This window comes from Chiloscyllium punctatum, chromosome 12 (genome assembly GCF_047496795.1).
Source record: "Chiloscyllium punctatum isolate Juve2018m chromosome 12, sChiPun1.3, whole genome shotgun sequence".
Taxonomy (NCBI): Eukaryota; Metazoa; Chordata; class Chondrichthyes; order Orectolobiformes; family Hemiscylliidae; genus Chiloscyllium; species Chiloscyllium punctatum.
Window position 1 is genome coordinate 51753565 of NC_092750.1, and position 21600 is coordinate 51775164.

Consider the following 21600-nt stretch of genomic DNA (forward strand, 5'->3'; position numbering starts at 1 on the left):
ATCTGGACCTGGAAGAATGAAAAGTCACCGAGTGTGCCTTGCTGCTGGATATCAATTTGGATTATACCCAGGGAGATGGAGTGAAGTGGTTTTCAAGATAACTCACTGTAGCAGGGAAAAGAGAAACTGGGCGAAATTGAAAACATAAAAACAAGAATGGCACAGCATTGCAATGTACTGTATAAACGTGGAAGCTGAGGTTTAGTTTGTTTAGTTGTTCAGGGATAGCTTTCACGTTGTTGAGAGTATGAACTGCCTCCTATGTAATGCATAGTCAATGTGGATCTGTTAGAATAAAACGTAATGTGACACTTAAAATGTCAAATCTTGCCGTGTGATTCTTTGCACAATTCACTGTGAAGGCAACTCACCGACACTTTCACAGGAGTCATCATGATGAGTAAATACTGGCTCATCCAATGAAACTCTCATCCCATGACAAAAGACGAAAAAATCCATCTGAAAGGTTATAGCCTCTACGAAGATCATAGGAACACTAAATAAGAACATCACTTACCCGAACTTTACCAATCAATTCCAAGTGCCACTACTGCTCCTCCCACACCATCACCATTCAGAGGCACTGAACCTTCTCTCTACTGTCAGAGAACTGAGTCTGAAGAATCAAGAGTCTTATAACACGGAAACAGACCCTTCAGCCTAACTTTTCTAACATTCCTGATGAAGGGCTTTTGCCTGAAACATCGATTTTCCTGCTCCTCGGATGCTGCCTGACTTGCTGTGCTTTTCCAGCACCACACTAATCTAAACTCTGGTTTCCAGCATCTGCAGTCCTCATTTTTGCCTTCAGCCTATGCCAACCAGGTTTCCTAAACTGAACTAGTCCCATATCTTCCTTCAGTGGTCTACTGAACAGTGATGCTTTAGCTTTGGGAAATCCAAAGGTTAATGCTGATAATTTTGGAAATATTTCAAGAGTTTCAGAATGATGAAACAAACAAAGGACTTTTGTAACTGGCTGGTGTACCCAAATTCGTGATTGCTGCAGAATGAAGTCAGACTTGTCGAGGTTCCAAAGCTTACTGAACATGAACATGTTGTGCTGTCTGGACAGGTATGAAGCAAAGAGAAATTACCCTACATTCTGTTTTATCATTGTTCAGCTGCCAAGACAAAGAAGACGTGAGCTATCAAAATATCACTGGCTTTCAACAAACTAATTAAAACATATCTATTCCTGTCCCTAATACACGTCTGACAAAACCAGATGTCAATTGGTTCTAAGGTGACATGACAAAATGAATCCACTTGGTTGACAGAAATACACATTAAACGGAAAACGGACTGCTGTGAAATTAAGGTCATTATGATGTTTTTAATGACAAAACCATAAACTTCAGAGACAGCTATAACAACCCAAGAGACTGGTGTCCTTAGCTGATCAATGTTTAAGCACGGAGGTTGGAAACTTAGAAGCAAAATTATTAAGTACACCACAAGCTAAATTCCTAAAAAAACAGACAAGTATTGAGACAGACATATCACAGATGCAAAAAAGACTTTGTATTTAGAGTCATTCATGATCACTGGAGCTGATCGTGGTCTCAAGTGCTTTATAGCCAATCAACTACAGGTTGGGGATCCTTCACTCCCACGTCCAAAAACCCAAAACACCTAAAAACCAAAAGGCTTTTTGAAAGCACACGTGTAGACATACTGACATTGGGCCTTTTGGGGAAAAACAAAGTTTTCTTTTAGGCTACCCTCAAAAGACCCAATGGACCCATCCAAAAAAAAATGTTGCTCCTGAGGTTTTTGGATAAAGGATTCCCAACCTGTAGAGTCATACAGCACTGAAACAGGCCCTTCAGTCCAACTCGCCCATGACGACCAGATTTCTCAAACTATACTAGCTACAATTGCCTGCGTTTGGCCTGTATCCCTCAAAACCTTTCCAATTCGTGCACCTGTCCAAATGTCTTTCAATGTTCTAACGCACCTGCAACCACCACGTCCTCTGGCCATTCATTCTATAGATGCACCATCCTATATATGTAAAAGTTGCCCCTCAGGTCCCTTTTACATCCTTCCCCTCTCACCATAAACCTATGCCTTCTGGTTTTGAACTCCCCTACACTAGAGAAAAGATCTTTGCCATTCACCTCACCTATACCCGTCACAATCTTATAGACCTCAACAAAGTCACCCCTCAGCATCTGACACTCCAGTGAAAAAAGTCCCAGCCTGTCCAGCCTCGCCTTGTTACTCAAAGCCATTCTGAGCTACATCCCAGTAAACCTTTCCTAAACCCTTTTGAATTTAATGATATCCTTCCTATAGCAAGGTGTCCAGAACCGCACAGTACTCCAAACGTGGCCTCACCAACATCCTGTACAACCTCAAAATGATGCTCCAACTGCCATTCCCAATGGAAGTGTAGACAGTCACTCTTGTGTTGCAAAAATGCAGCAACAAATTTGTACATAGCCAGTCTGTGTGGTCAAAGGGCAGCACAGTGGCTCAGTGGTTAGCACTGCTGCCTCACAGCACCAGGGTCCCATGTTCAATTCCGGTCTCGGGCGACTGTGTGTGGAGTTTGCACATTCTCCCAGTGTCTGCGTGGGTTTCCTCCAGGTGCTCCGGTTTCCTCCCACAGTGCAAAGATGTGCAAGTCAGGTGAATTGGCCATGCTAAATTGCCCACAGTGTTAAGTGCATTAGTCAGAGGGGAAATGGGTCTGGGTGGGTCATTCTTTAGAGTGTCGGTGTGGACTATTTGGGCTGAAGGGCCTGTTTCCACACTGTAGGGAATCTAATCTAAACTGAAATAAATGTAAACTCTGAACAAAGTTAAGCTGAGCTCCAAAATGACACGAACAAAGCTTTCAGTATACAACAGATGACTTTATCTCTGTACACTAAGTTTACCCAAGTCAGACCACATTTGCATTTTACCACGTACAAAATTAGTAATAGATTTAAACAGGAACTTCAATTTCCTAGCCATAGAATCATAGACTCCCTACAGTGTGGAAGCAGGCCATTCAGCATATTGAGTCCACACTGATCCTCTGAACAGCAGCCCAGCCAGACCCTGTAACCCTGAATTTTCGATGGCTAATTCACCTAGCCTGCACATCCCTAGATGTCATGGGCAATTTAGTATGGCCATTCCACCTAATCTACACATCCTTTGGACTGTGGGAGGAAACCCATGCAGACACGGGGGGGAATGTGCAAACTCCACACAGTTGCCTGAAAGTGGAATCGGACCTGGGTTCCTGGTGCTGTGAGGTAGCAGTGTTAACCACTGAGCTACTGTTATGGTAGTTCATGACTGCCAAAGCCAGTATTATTTATTGATATGAGGTAGATTGTCTGTTAATAACCTTGAGTTAAATTGCTTCCTCAACGTCTCTTTGGCATTGTTCCAATCCAGCCCAAGTTAACAAGGCAAAGTGCCGTAATCAAAGTTGGAAAGCTCCCATGTGATTATTTTGTATCAAACGGATCAATTAACTGCAAAAATATCCCTACAGCTTGATCAACCAGAGAATGAAACCTATGAATATACCCTCACTCATGTGGGAAATGGAAATACCACAGTTGAAGAGCAAGGGGGTTCTTCTAATATTTGTATTAAAGTGTAATATTCAGACAGAAAATATCTGGGTTTTTACTGAAAGTAACAGAACAGACTCTGGAGATAAGTCATAAAAAATGTGCTAAGCCAACTCACTGAGAGTGCCTAAATCAGGACCTTGAATTCTGGTCTATGGATGGTGTGTGCTGTTCCTAAGTAAATTACTGGTGCTCTGGGATCACACTCAAAAAGCATTTCACAGTCACTGAGAAAATTTACTTTAAACTTCATTCTAAATGTTATTCTGGCTCTTCCCACCAGCAACACACTTCCCCTCGCACTGTTTAGAATTGGCAGACTGTGGACCTCCTAATGCAGACACTATCCAAATTCTGCTGAACACCAGATTTACTCTTCAGTAATACCATTACATACTAAAATCATTCATATTGCTACCCAGGCCCAGCACACCCACCATTCTGATTACGAAAGCTACCTAGCTGCCTTCATCCCACTGCTATCACCCAATCCTGTATTCTAGGCACAGAACAAATCCTGATTACACACTAATGGGATAATGACATTAACTGAACTACAGTTTTGTGGAAAATGAAAGAATTCTGCAGTCCAACCTCCACAGGAAAGGGGAAAAACAAAAATCACAGAATAGCAGTCATAAGAAATCCAAGGCCCTGGTAAAATATTGGGTAATTGAAGAACATTGTTCTTGGAGTAATAACGAACTGATTGCTACACACTTATACTCAACTAACCCAAAACTCATCTTTTGAACAGCACAATGAAAATGGCACATTGTGCTTTTCAGACAGTCAAAAAAAAAGAAACAAAAGACTATCTAAGAGCAGAAAATTATAATAATATGGATATCTTAAGCATGAGTAACTGTTTCAAACCCCACTACATAAAATGAAGACGTTGTGAAGTTGTGCAGACTAAATCCTGCTTTTTCATCGATGTGTGGTGTCAGGCCTCCATCAATGTCAACCTGGCCAATTACGTTCCTCTCTCGCCATCTTCCAGGAGTGGAAGAGTCTGACCCAAATCCCTTGAAAGCAACAAAATTCCACCTGGTCACTGCTTATCCATCAGCCCAGATGGCTTGACCCACGTCATAACATAGGCCATCAATACCACTCAAGATTTTCTATATTAACTTAAACTGGCATGCAAATTATACAGGAACAACACTGTACAAATGGTAGAATTTATCATATAACCTCAGAATACTGGTGATTTTATTGCAGAGTCCACATGACAACCAAACAGCACCTACTTATCCCGCAGTACAAATTATTGCTTCCATAAGGATCGAGTATTCTTGCAATTCTGTTCTGATGAGTGCAAGGGGTGAATCTTTCACAGAATGTCTTGCTCTTCAAAAGTATGCGAGGTCTGTACTACCAAGCAACCATTTATATGCTCATCTATAGAAATTAAAACGTAGATCAACACGAAGTGCCATCTTATTAGGTTAGATTAGATTACAGTGTGGAAACAGGCCCTTCGGCCCAACAAGTACACACCGACCCGCCAAAGCTCAACCCACCCAAACCCATTCCTCTACATTTTACCCCTTCACCTAACACTACGGGCAACTTAGCATGGCCAATCTACCTAATCTTCACATTTTTGGACTGTGGGAGGAAACCCACGCAGACACGGGGAGAATGTGCAAACTCCACACAGTCAGTTGCCTGAGGTGGGAACTGAACCCGGGTCACTGGCACTGTGAGGCAACAGTGCTAACCACTGTGCCACCATGCAGCCCATTATGCGAAGCTAGACTTTATCAACCGACCAATACACTTCCTAGGAATATTCAAAAACTCAGCACATGCACATCGATACACTTTGCCCTGAATGCTGTGAAGATCAATTTTCAAGCCAAAATCAATCTGGACAAATTTAGCCCTATCAAACAGATGGAAAGTGCTAGCACACACCAGAAAGTTAAATGGCTCATAAATTATATTGTGGTGTGGAATTAAGTTCTGCTGTGAAAAAAATGTCATTAATACTGCGACATTTTTGGAGATGCTACTCCTCGTAATCACAGCAGATTTACCAAACTTCTGTTTCCCACCCTCTCCAACAAATATTCATGCGTATTTCAAGGTCTGTGACTTAAAACAGAAGTCTGTCTGCAAAGCTTTTGTGAGCAGTCTTCCAAAGCTGTCACTTTGTGTGTGCCTCTATTGTCTAATAACCTGACAGCAAGTTTGAAACCTTTGACTTCAGATTTGGTTACCTGCCACATTTTTCAACTTTATGAAGAACATTCATATTGTCAAATGGTGGACAGCTCTTTGAAGCTCAAAGTGACATTTTCCTAATGCATATTTTGTCTGAAAATATCACGCAGCAAAGAAATCGCATCAAAATCTTTGAAGGGTTTACAAGACTTCAGAAATTGCCAGAGAAAAAGATGACGACTTGAAATACAACCCCCAATACACAAATGAAAAAAAGTAGCAGCTTGTAGAAAGAATGATATGTGGAAGAGTACAACAATAAATTTCAAATGGCATATTTTGGCAGCCACTTAACTTTTCCTTATACATATTCAATAAGGTACAGAGTGTCACCTAGCAACCCTATAGAGCTATGCAAATATCTGAAAGAATTTATGCACGGTAGGTCACACAAGTACTGCCAGTTTACAGGCTGTGAAAGTGTCCTTGTAGTTTGCTGAGATTACCCAATTGTATTGCTAGGAGACTTACTTCACTTTCTGGATCCAAATGCAGTAGTCTGTGATGTAGAGGTCATTCAAAAGATATGCAGGGTCACTCTCTCTGAAGATCTTATGGATGCCCAGCAGGGACTTCAGAACAGCAGACTTACCTGATGCAAAGGAAGAAAATAAATATTTAATTAAAATGTTAAATAAACAATGCTATGTTCACAAAGATTATGAATAAAGTTCAAGATGGAACTAATTACTTAAGCAAAGACATCATAAAAGCAAATTCTTTTTTCCATAACTAAATCCTAAAATCTAAGAAAAAAAGCAGCTTCAAATGCTATAATAAATAGGTTATCTCCCAGTCGTTTAAAAGACAACCAAATAAGCTAATTAAAAACTATGATGTGACAACTTGCTTCATAGCAGAACCAGTTTTCTGTAGCCTCTGTTTCTTGCTTTGTTGACACCTTCAGTTATTTAATCATGCATTTCTAAAATAATGTAGAATAATTCAGAAGATATCAGACACTTTTCTCATCCTAATTTCTAAATGGCTCAAGTTACTATAATTGCGTGTTTAGTCATGAAGAGATTAATGTCTCATGGTGCTGGCCTTTAATAAGCACATTTCTATACATGTCCAGAGAGGTTTTTTTTAAACTAGTCTTTCATGGTGTTCCTCACTCCCCAAATTTTACGTGGATCAGATCAGAAACAGAATTGCTGTGGTACTTTCTCCCAGTTAATCATTCTGCAGTTCTAGCCATACCATCTCAGACGACTCCAAAATGCACTTTCTGCAAACAGTTGTCACGTATAATTGAAGTGCAAATCAACACAGGGACTCTAGCTTGCCTCAAATGCAATTATAATCTCATTTAATTATCTAGAAATATTTAATACTTGCTTTTACCTGTGATTCAGCACAGAAGCTTTGTACTCTGGCCAATCTGTACTCAACCAGGCAGTATTCAGGTTATTCAGGTTATGAAAGGGCTCTTGTGTGCAGCGGTAGTATCCCGACCTTTGAGCCAGGAGGCCTGTGTTCAGGTCCCACCTGTTTCAGGGGTGCTTAATAATTTTTCTGAACAGGTTGATTAGGAAACAGGACTCAATACGGTGAAAATTAAGTTGAAATGAAAGCCAATCTCACTGCAGTTCAGATATGGTACTCTGGAATTTACTGTAACTAGGTGGGAGATCAAGCTTTGCATTTCATGACCAACGTTATGGCCAGGTGAGGAGTAAACCAGCTGTCCTTTTTTTAAACTCCTTTGGTCAATAACAATAAACATTTTTTATACTTTTTAAGCAAGCAGCCATACCACACACACTTCAATTAAAACACAGTACCAATCAAAATTAAGAATCAAGGTTTCCCAGAGTGAAAGGAGGAGCAAGTTCAATTAACTCATAATAAAAATACACACAAACACAGTTAAAGGCTTAGAAAGGGAGGAATGCCTCGTACAACTGGACGATGAAGAATATGCAGTGTATGAAGTTTTTAGAGTTGTTATTCGCTATAGACACAATGGTTACTTAGTTGATATCTGAATACTCGATAGAGTGACATTTGTAGAATATTTGAGTCCTCAATGAATGGTTCCTTCTTTAACTTATTTCATCATTGGTGCTGAGGTTGGAGGAGAAATTGGAGAGAGAAGAAAGCTTCTAGTTTCTGTTATGAATCCCTTTCCCTTCTCTGCTCTGCCCAATAGTTGTTTGCTTGAAGTACAAGTCACTCACCTATTTCCAAGCATGAGGACACAGAGACAGGTAGCCAAATCAAATTGGCTTTTCGACCTCTGTATTTGCACACAAACCTTTGGAGACTCTCAACAGTTACTCCAGTGGTTCTCAACCAGACTTTTGAATAATCTACCCCAGACTTTGTGAATGATTAATGCCAGACACAAGCTGTGTTTCTCAAAAGACTTAAGAATTTATTAAATATACAATAACTTTAGCAGACAATAAAATTAAACATGGTAATCTGATCAATGTCTATTCTTTAAACCCAAGATAGTTGTTTTCAGCTCCCATTCACACAAAAGACAAACAAATAACCGCAGTTAAGAGATTAACAACAACAAAACTGGCCAGATTACTTCAATGGCTTCCATTTTCGTTGTTTCAGAGACAGAGACAGTCATGTAGACTGCTTGTTAGCATTTCTGAAATCACAGATCAGGGTCACTTGAGTTCACTGAGTCAACTTCGCAATACTTCTGACTCGATTTTCAATTTTCTTGGGTCCCAGAAGCTGGTGAGGGAGATTAGGCAAGGAGATTTTTTTTTCTTTATTTATTCACAGGATGACTATGCCACTGGCTAGGCAGCATTTATTGCCCATCCCTAATTGCCCAGAAGGCAGTTATGAGTCAACTGCATTGCTGTAGGACTGTTGTCACATGTAGGCCACACCAAGTAAGGATAACCGTTTTCTTCCCTAAAGGACATCAGTGAATCAGATTGGTTTTTTCTACAATCAGCAATAGATTCTCGTTCACCATTAGACTTTTAATATCAGATTTCAAATGTTCTTGCTGCATCATCAGCCGCCAAAACTCATCTACCCAGACAACATAGTTTAGAAGAAAACAACTTAAACTCTGATCATTAAACTGACCATTTATCAAGACCTCAATTACCATTTAACATTTGTCATCTGCTTGAATATTTGGTTCCTTCCAGACTTGACAGAACCAATTCCCAGGTACTGACATCATTAATAGTCAAATTGTGTTATCTGTTTAAACATGATGCTCAGCCCAGGATCGGTGTGTCTGTAGAGACCATTTTATTCAAACTCAGACTGCCACTGACTTCCAGGTCTGGCCTCACAAACAAAAGCTTGCTTGGTCTGATCTTTTTATCACAAACTGCTTCCAAGTACACAAATCACCCAAATTAAAACAAGAAGAAATGAAAACAACAAACAATAAGTCAGCCATCATTGTATTTTTCAAGCTGGATAATCTCCAGGCATCTCTCATCTAAACATGAGAAACTTCCAGAAAGGTTAAAATAAGAAAAAAACAGGGAGTGTATCTTCACACCAGAATTTCAGTACCTTTTGAAGCAACATTAATTTCAACTTGTTCTGTCTTTTTCCATATCATATTTGTTGCATGAGCTTGGCTGAAGCTCCTCGGGTGACCACTCATGCCACCTTATGACACAGTTTCCTCCTTCATTTGAAACCATTTCAGCCCATGGAAGATCTCAGATAATAGTTAGATGATGGAAGTTGAACATTAATACCATTTACCATTGTCATGACAAGACTGAAGTTAACATGTTACATCAACCAACTTAAAATGTGTTCTTCAAAGAAATGTGGACTACAAACAGCTTCCCCTAATTTCCTCACAGAAAAAGATTCACAGTTCAATGTTCATAACTGAAAGTTAATGCTGAATAGCTTAGAGGGAATACTGACTACAAGTTGCTGCATCAGGAAGCAAGATTAAGTACACTAAGAAAATGCTGACAAACTGTGACAGTTCAAACTAAAACGAGACTAAATTATCCATTAGTCAGTATGGCCGCTCAGTGGATAGCATTGCTGCCTCATAGTGCCAGGGACTCTGGTTCGATTCCAGCCTCGGGCGACTGTCTGTGTGGAGTTTGCACATTCTCCCAGTGTCTGCGTGGGTTTCCTCTCACAACCCAAAGATGTGCAGGTTGGTGAATTGGCCATGCTAAATTGCCCATAGTGCAAGGACTGTAACAAACATTACATTGGACAAACATGCAGAAAACTAGCCACCAGGATACATGGTTTGGCCGCATTTAGAATACGGTGTACAGTTCTGGTCGCCACATTACCAAAAGGATGTGGACATTTTGGAGACGGTGCAGAGAAGGCTTACGAGGATGTTGCCTGGTATGGAAGGTGCTTACTATGAAGAAAAGTTGAGTAGCTTAGGTTCATTTTCATTAGAAAAAAGGAGATTGAGGAGGGACCTGATTGAGGTTTACAAAATCATGAAGAGTATAGACAGGGTGGATAGAGACAAGCTTTTTCCCAGGGTGAAGGATTCAATAACGAGGGGTCACGCTTTTAAGGTGACAGATGGAAAGTTTAAGAGGGATACACGCGGTAAGTACTTCACACAGAGGGTGGTGGGCGTTTGGAATGCGTTGCCAGCAGAGGTGGTAGAGGCAGGCACGGTAGATTCATTTAAGATGCGTCTGGAAAAATGCATGAGTAGGTGGGGAGCAGAGGGATACAGATGCTTAGGAATTGACCGACAGATTTAGACAGTATATTTGGATAGGCTTAGGCTTGGAGGGCCGAAGGGCCTGTTCCTGGGCTGCAAATGTTCTTCGTTTATTTCTTTATGAACATCAACTAACCACAAAACGAGGGGAGCCTCTCTCACTAGTGTCCTTACATATAGATGAGGAGGGACACCACTTCGACTGGGAGAACACATCCATCCTAGGACAAGCCAAAGAGAGACACGCACGAGAATTCCTAACTCCAACCGGAACTCTATCAACAAACACATCGAGCTAGACCTTAGTTACCACCCCCTGAGAAAAAGAACAGGAAATGACATCACCAACCCAAAGAAACCCAAACATATAAACAGAAAGCAGGAATTATCAACAGTGCTTTACCTGGAGGCCCATTGAAATGTTACCTAGTTGGTGAAGAAACGTCTGGAAATGAACCTTCCAGCTCAGCGAGCACACCTACATGCATTGCCCATAGTGTTCAGGGATGTGCAGATTAGGTGCATTAATCAGGGGCAAATACAGGATAATGAGTTGGGGGAACAGACCTCGGTAGGTTACTCTTCGGAGGGTCGGTGTGGATTTGTTGGGCCGAAGGGCCAGTTTCCACATTGTAGGGATTCTATGTCTTCTATAACTTAGGACATATGACTTCCAACATCTCTAATGATAAGGAAGTTAGCATTAAGGCACTTTACCTGAATGCTCGTAGCATTCATAACAAAGCCGATGAACTAATGGCACAGATCATAGTGAATGATTATGATGTGGTAGGCATCACAGAGACTTGGTTATAGGGGGGTCAGGACTGGCAGTTAAACCTCCATGGTTTTTCAACTTATCGAAAAGACAGAGAGGTGGGCAGAGGGGGTGGGGTTGCCTTGTTAGTTAAGAACGAAATTAAATCTATGGTATTGAATGACATAGCGTCGGATGATGTGGAGTCTGTGTGGGTGGAAATGAGGAACCACAAAGGCAAAAAAACCATAATTGGAGTTGTGTATAGACCTCCTAACAGTGGTCAGGACCAGGGACGCAACATGTACCGGGAAATAGAGAAGGCATGTCAGAAAGGCAAGGTTACATTGATCATGGGTGACTTCAATATGCAGGTGGACTGGGTAAATAATGTTGCTAGTGGATCTAAAGAAAGGGAATTCATGGAATGCTTACAGGATGGCTTTTTGGAACAACTTGTCATGGAGCCCACAAGAGAGCAGGCTATTCTGGACCTAGTGCTTTGCAATGAACCAGACTCTATAAAAGATCTTAAAGTAAGGGAACCCTTAGGAAGTAGCGACAATAATATGGTAGAGTTCAGTCTGGAGTTTGAACGGGAGAAGGCAAAATCGGATTTAATTGGTGTTACAGTTGAATAAAGGTAATTATGAGGGCATTTGAGAGGAACAGACTAAAATAGACTGGAAGCAGAGGCTAACCGGGAAGACAGTAGAGCAAAAATGGCAGGAGTTTGTAGGTATGATTGAGGACACTGTACAGAGGTTCATTCCCAAGAAAAGAAAGATTAACCGGGGAGGGATTAGACAACCTTGGCTGACAAAGGAAGTCAGGAAATGTATTAAAGAAAAAGAGAGATCCTATAACGTGGCTAAGAACAGCGGGAAATCAGAAGATTGGGAAGGATACAAAAGCAAACAGAGGATAACAAAGAGTGTAATAAGAAATGAGAGGATCAAATATGAAGGTAGGCTAGCCAGTAATATTAGAAATAATAGTAAAAGTTTCTTTCAGTACATAAGAAACAAATGACAGACAAAAGTAGACATTGGGCCACTTCAAACTGATGCAGGAAGCCTAGTGATGGGAGGTAAGGAAATAGCAGGAGAACTTAACAAGTACTTTGCGTCAGTTTTCACAGTGGAAGACATGAGTAATATCCCAAAAATTAAAGGGTGTCACGGGGCTGAGTTGAGTATGGTTGCCATTACGAAAGAGATAGTGCTAGAAAAGTTAAAAAGTCTTAAAATTGATAAATCTCCTGTCCCCGATGGGATACACCCTAGAGTTCTGAGAGAGGTGGCTGAGGAAATAGCAGAGGCATTGGTTGTGATCTTTCAAGAGTCACTGGAGTCAGGAAAGGTCCCGGATGATTGGAAGATGGCTGTTGTCACCCCCTTGTTCAAGAAAGGATCAAGGCAAAAGATGGAAAATTATAGGCCAATCACCTTAACCTCGGTTGTTGGTAAAATTCTAGAATCCATCATTAAGGATGAGGTTTCTAAATTCTTGGAAGAGCAGAGTCTGATTAAAACAAGTCAACATGGCTTTAGTAAAGGGAGGTCATGCCTGACAAACCTGCTGGAATTTTTTGAAGAGGTAACAAGTAGGTTAGACCAGGGAAACCCAGTGGATGTGGTCTATCTAGACTTTCAAAAGGCCTTTGATAAGGTGCCACACGGGAGGCTGCTGAGCAAGGTGAGGGCCCGTGGTGTTCGAGGTGAGCTACTGGGATGGATTGAGGATTGGCTGTCTGACAGAAGGCAGAGAGTTGGGATAAAAGGTTCTTTTTCAGAATGGCAGCCGGTGACGAGCGGTGTCCCGCAGGGTTCGGTGCTGGGGCCACAGCTGTTTGCATTATATATTAATGATTTGGATGAGGGAACCGGGGGCATTCTAGCGAAGTTTGCCGATGATACGAAGTTAGGAGGACAGGCAGGTAGTACTGAGGAAGTGGGGAGGCTACAGAAGGATCTAGACAGGTTGGGAGAGTGGTCCAGGAAATGGCTGATGGAATTTAACGTGAGCAAGTGCGAGGTCTTGCACTTTGGCAAAAAGAATAAAAGCATGGACTACTTTCTAAATGGTGAGAAAATTAATAAAGCCAAAGCACAAAGGGATCTGGGAGTGCTAGTCGAGGATTCTCTAAAGGTAAACATGCAGTTTGAGTCTGTGATTAAGAAAGCGAATGCAATGTTGTCTCTTATCTCAAGAGGGTTGGAATATAAAAGCAGAGATGTACTACTAAGACTTTATAAAGGTCTGGTTAGGCCCCATTTGGAGTACTGTGTCCAGTTTTGGTCCCCACACCTCAGGAAGGACATACTGGCACTGGAACGTGTCCAGCGGAGATTCACACGGATGATCCCTGGAATAACAGGTCTAGCATATGAGGAACGGCTGAGGATACTGGGATTGTATTCGTTGGAGTTTAGAAGATTAAGGGGAGACTTAATAGAGACGTACAAAATAATACATGGCTTGGAAAAGGTGGATGCTAGGAAATTGTTTCCGTTAGACGAGGAGACTAGGACCCGTGGACACAGCCTTAGAATTAGAGGGGGTCATTTCAGAACAGAAATGCGGAGACATTTCTTCAGCCAGAGAGTGGTGGGCCTGTGGAATTCATTGCCACGGAATGCAGTGGAAGCCGGGACGCTAAATGTCTTCAAGGCCGAGATTGATAGATTCTTGTTGTCTAGAGGAATTAAGGGTTACGGGGAGAACGCTGGTAAGTGGAGCTGAAATGCGCATCAGCCATGATTGAATGGCGGAGTGGACTCGATGGGCCGAATGGCCTTACTTCCACTCCTATGTCTTATGGTCTTATTTGCGTCAAGCCACTTTGTACCGAGAAAGACACACTCAACTACTCCATTCAGAAGTACACATATGGATGGTGTCAGGGTAGCCCAATCAATAAAAAGATCAATTGGACAACGTATTGAAGAATCTCCAGTGGACTGTCACACCTGTAAGGGTCACTTTTCGCACTCTCCGACTTCATAACTACACCAGCAAAATGACTCTGCAATATTCCTTCTGAATTAACTTTTGTGGCATTTTATTTTTTGTTTCCATTAAGGATATTTTCCCTTCAGATGTTATGACACATCATCATCTTAAGAATAGGGAATAAGGGAAACAAACCATAGTTTCTAAACATTGAAATTCATTCCAGTTATTTTCCAGCCCTGGTCTTTTGCTGAATCTCTTCATTAGTGTTATTTATCCTCAACTGATGGCAGTCTCTTGCTGTTTCAAGTTCCACCAGACCTAATCATCTAAACTAGTTTGATTCATTAGTGCTGTACAAATGGAGTGTCACTAGTGGATGAAACATTTAACAGAGAACCCATCCAGTTACTAGTTCATAAGGAAATACAAGACTATAAGGCCATGCTTGAATAAGGCACTTATCCTGGAGTCCTGGCCACATTCCAACTTTCAACATTTGCAAAGCAATATATCTGGTCCATCTGCTGTGTGTGGGATCATACATTAAAAAAAACTGGACAAGCGATCTCACTTTAAACAAGTCAATCATTGTAATGTGTACATCTTGCAAACGTGACAAGTCACAAAAATGATTTAAGTTCTTTCATTCTCTAAGCTTTTACAAAAGGACTGGCACGTGAAAACGTGTACTTTCTAAATCAACCACAATTTCAGTTAGGAGATCGTGAGGACTGCAGATGCTGGAGATGTGAGTCAAGAGCGTGTTGTTGGAAAAGCACAGCAGGTCAGGCAGCATCTGAGGAGAGTTGACGTTTCGGGCATAAACCCTTCGTCAAGAATGAGGTTTGTGGGTTGGGGCAGAGAGATAAATGGGAGGGGGGGTGGGGTTGGGTGCAGGTAGCTGGGAAGGCGATAGGTGGGTGAAGGTGAGGGAGATGGTGCTTGGTCAGAGGGGGGAGTGACCAACGGGTCCAGAGGGCGGTGCAGAGTTGGAGGCTTGGGACTGGGATAATGTGGGGGGGAGGGGGGGGGAATGAAGAAGCTGTTGAAATCCACGTTTATCCCATGATGTTGCAGGGTCCCAAGGCGGAATATGAGGTGTTCTTCCTCCAGGCATCAGGTGGTAATGGTTTGGCAGTGGAGGCGGCCAGGACCTGTATGTCCTTGATGGGAGTGAGAGGGGGAGTTGAAGTGTTCAGCCACAGGGCAGTGGGGTTGCTGGGTGCGAGTGTCCCAGAGATGTTCTCTGAAACGATTCGCAAGGAGGCATGCTGTCTCCCCGCTGTATAGGACACCACATCGGGTGCAACGGATGCATTGGATGACATTGGTAGAGGTGCAGATAAATTTCTGACAGATGTGGAAGGATCCCTTGGATTGAGGGGAGGGGAGTGTTGTGGCTGCTGGTTTTGCACTTCCTACAGTGGCAGGAGTGGGGTGAGAGCTGTTGGGGGGACATAGACCTGATGAAGGAGTCGTGGAGGGAATGGATTTTCTGGAACACTAATTGGAGTGGGGAGGGATATATATCTCTGGTGGTGGGGTCTGCTTTGGAGGTGGTGGAAATGCCAGAGGATGATGTGATGTATGCGGAGGTTGGTGAGGTGGAAGGTGAGAGGACCAGGGTGGTTCTGTCCTTGTTGCGTTGGGTGGGGTGGGGGTTCAAGGGTGGTGGGGTGTGAAATGGTGGAGACGCGCTGGAGAGAATCATCAACCATGGGGGAAGGGAAGTTGTGATCGTGAAAGGAGGCGGCCATCTGGGACTTTTCTGAGGTGGAATTGGTCATCCTGGGAACACAATGTCAGTTAGTTTCAGTTTTGGTTTAGATATTTCTCATCAACCTGTTCAGAGATGCAATGACATACCTCTGGAGCGGTTGGGGCTTGAACCAGGGTCTATCTAGCTCAGAAATAGGGACACTACCACAGTGCTACAAGAACCCTCTAGCTTTTGTTTAATGGGGTATAACAGAACCTCCAGCACCTCAATGCAATTATACATATAACTAACTTTCCAAAAGCTCAAGGCATGCAGAGATACATCACAAGCTGCAAAATGCTGGGTTTATTTCCTCCGATTCTCTAGTAGTTGTCTCTCACAAACAGCTTTACGTGCTTAAATGCCCTGTTATTTTTAAAGCCTGACTGAAATTTTACATGAATCGCTGATTAAATCTACCACAGAATGTTGCAGCTTATAATTAATACCGAACATAACCTTTTACTCATCTGATAATTGTTACTGAAATGTCAATTCATCTCGCTTACCACACAAGGAGACAATCTGAACTGCTGTGTCCCCTTCTTGTGGCTCGAGTTTGATTCTTAATTTTTAAAAAAAATCCCTTTTCTCTCTCAAGCAATGTTTTCTTCACTTGTCTACTTCTCCTCCGCTGCTTATTTTGATTCAAGTCCACTCTATTTCATGGTCATTCCTCTTTTACAATCCTTAAATCTCATTGGTTTTTTGAAGTCACACTGTTGATGCCATTGTTCACTAAGGTCTCAGACACCCTCTTTCCTTCACTGTCATTAAATTGCTCTATCAGCAAATTGCAGTACAAATTGTACTCAAATCAAAAGGGCAGAGGAAATTTCCACCAGAATGTTATGTGAAAAGGCCTGCATCAGCAAGATGCAGACTGTTTTGTCTAAAATCAGAGGATGAACCAAAAATTCATTTTGACACAAGCATCAAAACCAGTTAATAGCAAATTTTCACAAAGTCAGTGATTGGGGGCAAATAGGAACATTCGGGTTTTTGCCAATTCCTGGTCATTCACTTTGGGAAGAAAACAATCAATTATTTTCTCTATTAGATGCATATGTCAAGATTTCACTCTGAAATTATTTCATTCAAAAAAAAACTTATGCCAACCTCAAAATCACAGATTAAAAACAAAATATTTGCTGGTGCAGGAAATCTGAAATAGAGACAGACAACTCAGCTGCATCTGTGGAGAAAGAAAGAGTTAACTTTGAGTCTGCAGAAGCTGGTATTAAAGCAATATATTCACACTAAACGACAGAAAATCTATGTACATTGGTATACACTCAAGTATCCTCCAGAGGTCAAGTCTCAGTTTTGGCATGATTGAAAGAATAGCTCTCTGGAGGAACCCAGTTTCTGCCACTCAGATGCCATGACTTACAGCTCATGAACTGGCCGAAAGAAAGCCAAGACTGGGGAAAGGCAAAACAAAGACTCAATTATTTTCATTAAGATTAATTTATTGCTTCAATCCCCAAGTAATTCTGATGATAAATGGGGTACAGTTAAATGCAAATGTAGACCAGAATGCCCTGGTGAACTAGCGGATTTCAATTACAGCAATACGAATCCCCTCTCCTCTATAAACTTTAAGGAAATTTACTTGTTTGTGAGAGCAGCAAGGTATGATCTTGTTAACTCAAGCTGACAATAAGATCAGCTCTCATTCTTACATTCACCAGTGAATACAGAGCAAACTTGTTCAACATTCCCTCATAGGGCAACTCTTTCTTATGCGGAATCTGCCTCAGGAACGTTCGGGGAAGTACTTCCGAAGCAATTACATCTCTCCTCAAGTAATGACCAAACCTTTATTGTCCAGATGCAGTGTCATCAATGCCCAATAGAGTTGCAGCAAGACCACCCCCACTTTTATACTAGATGCCTTCTGATTATTTGCTGTACCTGTCTAGATTTGTTTTTGATTGAACAGGAAGAACATATACTGATAAATCTGTACGGACTGAACAACTATTTTTCTAGTTAAGAGTTAATAAAAGCAGCTAAAGATATCAACACCTATAATTCTACGTTCTTGCACAGGAATTGAGGTGAAGAGAAAGGTGGCAAAATTTAAGCTCACACCATCATTTGTAGCAACTTAAAGGTAGAATATATTCAAAAGATCTCACAAATGAAACATGAACCTATAAAATGTTTACATCAAGCTAACAGCTAGGAGTACTCAATTAACTGCCCGAAAGAAAGAACTTGGAGGATAAACAATACCACAAGTTCTGACTTTACACTGTGCAAGCAACAGAGCTGGAAGCCAAAATTTATCTAAACAGCCACAAAATATAAATGCAGGTCAAACAGAGATCAAAGTTGTAACTTAAGTGACTACTTCTTCACTAACCCACCCCCACTTCCCTTCAACGATAATTCAACTTGGCAGAGAGAGAGTGTGCTTCCTTCAAAGTGCATTGCACATGCGCCACAAGTTATTAATAATATGCAGTTTTAGTAGTCTCAGGAATAAAACACTTCACAAGACTCCAGTTTGCTATCTTGCTTTAGAAAGGAGACAGAAAAAAAAAGAGAAGGGGAGAAAGGAAGAAGCAACAATGGCACAAAATATTAGCCATCTTTTGCCTTCAGGATAATATTCAGCTGTTACGAGGGGGGGCGGGGGGCAGGACCCCTAAATTCAGCTGCCCATTATGTTTAGTACCTTTCTTTTAATAACTACACTGATGCACCTGCTTATAAAAGGTTAGCACTGCCCTTTTCTTGAAATAAACAGGTCAGGCTCCTTCTAAACATTGAGAAGAGATCGCTGAAAGACAAGCCACAGAGCAGTAAGAATGTTTAAACCTAGCAAGATAGCAGAACATCACTCTTCATTACAGTGGGGTAGAAATTTCCTGGCGATAAAGCTGTTAAATCTGATAACCACAGGTTACACCAACGGCCCTGATAATTAGCCAAGACAGACTGTGTTTGTCCCTTAAGCGACCAGCAGCTTCAATTCATTAGGGTAATTCAAATTCCAGAAAAACCCTCCTAATTCCATCATAGTCTCAGTCCCTGAGCTGCTGCATTTCAGATATCATACCTGTACATATTCAGCTGGTTATCTGCTTTAATCAACAGCAGCTTAAGAAACAGATTCTACTTCCTTTGATTCGATCAAATAATGCTAGAGATTAATTAGTGTTTGCATTTTTATATAATGCTTAAAACGGATGTGTCGAGATCATTAATAGATTCTTTTACGTATCACAACAAGTGCATTCCTTTCCATCACTGGCTGTCACCAGGCTTCCTGGTCGAAATAAATGAGGACGCGAGCTTCAACAGGAAGCTTTTGTCATTGTTTGAAAATGTAATATTCTAGGCAGACCTGAATTTTTAATAAACAGTAGGAAGGAGAGTGTCATTGAAAAGTTTGAAAAGAAAAGCTCTTGCTGCTAATAATTCTGCAACTTGGAGTCATCATGAAATGTCAATAAATGCTCATGTGGGAAATTTGATTGTACATTTTTTGAGCATGTGAACACATCAATCAATCGAGGAAATGCAATTATAGCATTTCCCTCTTCACTGATGATGGCACCAGTAGAACTACAGCATCAACAGCTTTTACTAGTAGGTTCTGCCGCACACAGGGTCGGTGGGTTCACTATTCATCCAATCCATCTCAGTGTCATGAGTCACAGCGCACAGAATTAGACCTCTTTGGTCCAAACCGTCCTTGCCAAACATAATCCCAAACTAAACTCATTCCACCTGCCTGCTTCTGGCCCCGATCCCGCCAAACCTTTCCTATGCATATACTTATCCAAATGTCTTTTAAACGATGTAATTGTACCCATATCCACCACTGCCTCAGGAAGTTCATCCCACACACGAACCATCATGTGTTTAAAAAAATATTGCCCCTTGTGTCTTTTGTAAATCTCTCTCCTCTCACCTTAAGAGTGTGCACCCTAGCCTTGAAATCTGCCATCCTAGGGAACAGACAACTACCATTAACCCTTTCAATACCCCCTCATTATTTTACAAACTACTGGAAGGTCACCTCAGTGAAAAAAGTCCCAGGCTATCCAGTCTTCCTTTAGAACTCAAATATTCCATACTTGGCAACAGGGAGAAAGTGAGGACTGCAGATGCTGGAGATCAGAGTCAATGTGTGGTGTTAGATAAGCGCAGCAGATCAGGCAACATTCGAGGAGGAGAGGCGACATTTCGGGCATAAACCTTTTATCAGGAATGTCATACATGGCAACATATTGGTAAATGCCTTCTGGACTCTCTTCAGCTTAATCATCTCCTTCCTTTAACTGTAGCTGGGATCAAAGTTACAATTCTGTTCCCTACAGCCAAGTGCAGATGTCCATCCATCCCCACAATACTGCTGGCGCTGTGGACTATGAAGATGACAAATGAAACATGATCAAGAATGGAGACTCCAATTCATTTTGACTATTATTACCATAAGCATCTTTAAACACCAATTACCTTCAGCTTCATTTTTACTTGATGGAACATGCCCAAAATTAGTCAGCTGGTGTCATAATTTTCCAATTCCCATAGCATCATTCTCGTTATACATCAGAGCTGAACATCTCAATGACCAGAATTCTGCAAGTACTTCAGATATTGATAATATGCAGTAATAATACAAAAATCAATGGAGTTGTATTCACTCAAATTGATTCACAAAGGCACCAAAATGCAGTAAAAGTTTGCTGGAAATCTGGATTACAAACTTTTCTTTGCAATGGAAATGCAGAAACTTTGACAATAGCCCCGTTAAAATATTAACTCTGGACACTCGCTAAAGGGTGTTTTACTGGATACATGGAGGGTTCTGGTTTATAAGTGGTTTGAATCACCCCCAGATCCCTGGTTCCAGACACTGGCCATATTTAGGAAATGTAAAATGAAGAAGGCAGGTGTTTCAGAGCAAAAGAATCTCTGCATTAATTTACAATACAAAAAGCTAATTATGACACAAGAAATATAGGCAAATGCAATAAACAGGGAAATTGACACCCAACTATACAGAGCTCAGTAATACTATGCAATACATTATTCGCGAGCTTTAATTACAGAATCTTTAATCAGGTTTCCTACATTTGGAGTCCCATGCACTATCAACAGCTGCCTTCCCATCCGGGCTCACTAGGTCGGAACTTTGGGATCTCGGGAATTTCAGCTCACCGCGGAGGAAACCACAGTTTTAAAGTGCGCCCGGTTCGCTTGGCTCGGAATAGAACAGTGTCTGGAAGCTCCTGTCCGGATAGCGATTGGTTTGCCCCTGTTGGGGCTGAAAGCCCGTGGGGGACACGTTTTGCGCAGGAGTCTTTGTTGTTGAAAAAGGCTCTCAGGTGAGATCCTGGTTTGTAGTTATACCTGATGGCCTCGTCTGAAGTTAATTGGCTTTCCGATGATTAGAGTATATGTGGTTGGATTTTGATTGAGGTTGAACGTCCAGTATGTCTACAGCCCCTATACTGTTTGGAAGAACACAGCAAGCTAGGCAGCATCAGGTAGTGGAAAAGTCAACGTTTTGGGTATTAACCCTTCTTGAAGGATCAAAAAGTTGACTTCTCCACCTCCTGATGCTGCCTGGCTTCCAGCCTCCTGCTTGTCTACCTTGGATTCCATCCATCTGCAGTTTTTTTTG

The 21600-nt window shown here is 41.6% G+C and overlaps 1 protein-coding gene across 3 annotated transcripts in view; it reads right to left on the bottom strand.

The window, feature by feature from the left end:
* shq1 (SHQ1, H/ACA ribonucleoprotein assembly factor) overlaps positions 1-21600 on the bottom strand; it is a 136778-nt gene that overhangs the window by 38004 nt on the left and 77174 nt on the right. For all 3 annotated transcript variants that reach the window (XM_072582586.1, XM_072582585.1, XM_072582588.1), the window contains one exon: positions 6288-6408. In XM_072582586.1, coding sequence (XP_072438687.1) covers positions 6288-6408 — 121 coding nt within the window. The remainder of the gene's footprint in view (positions 1-6287; positions 6409-21600) is intronic.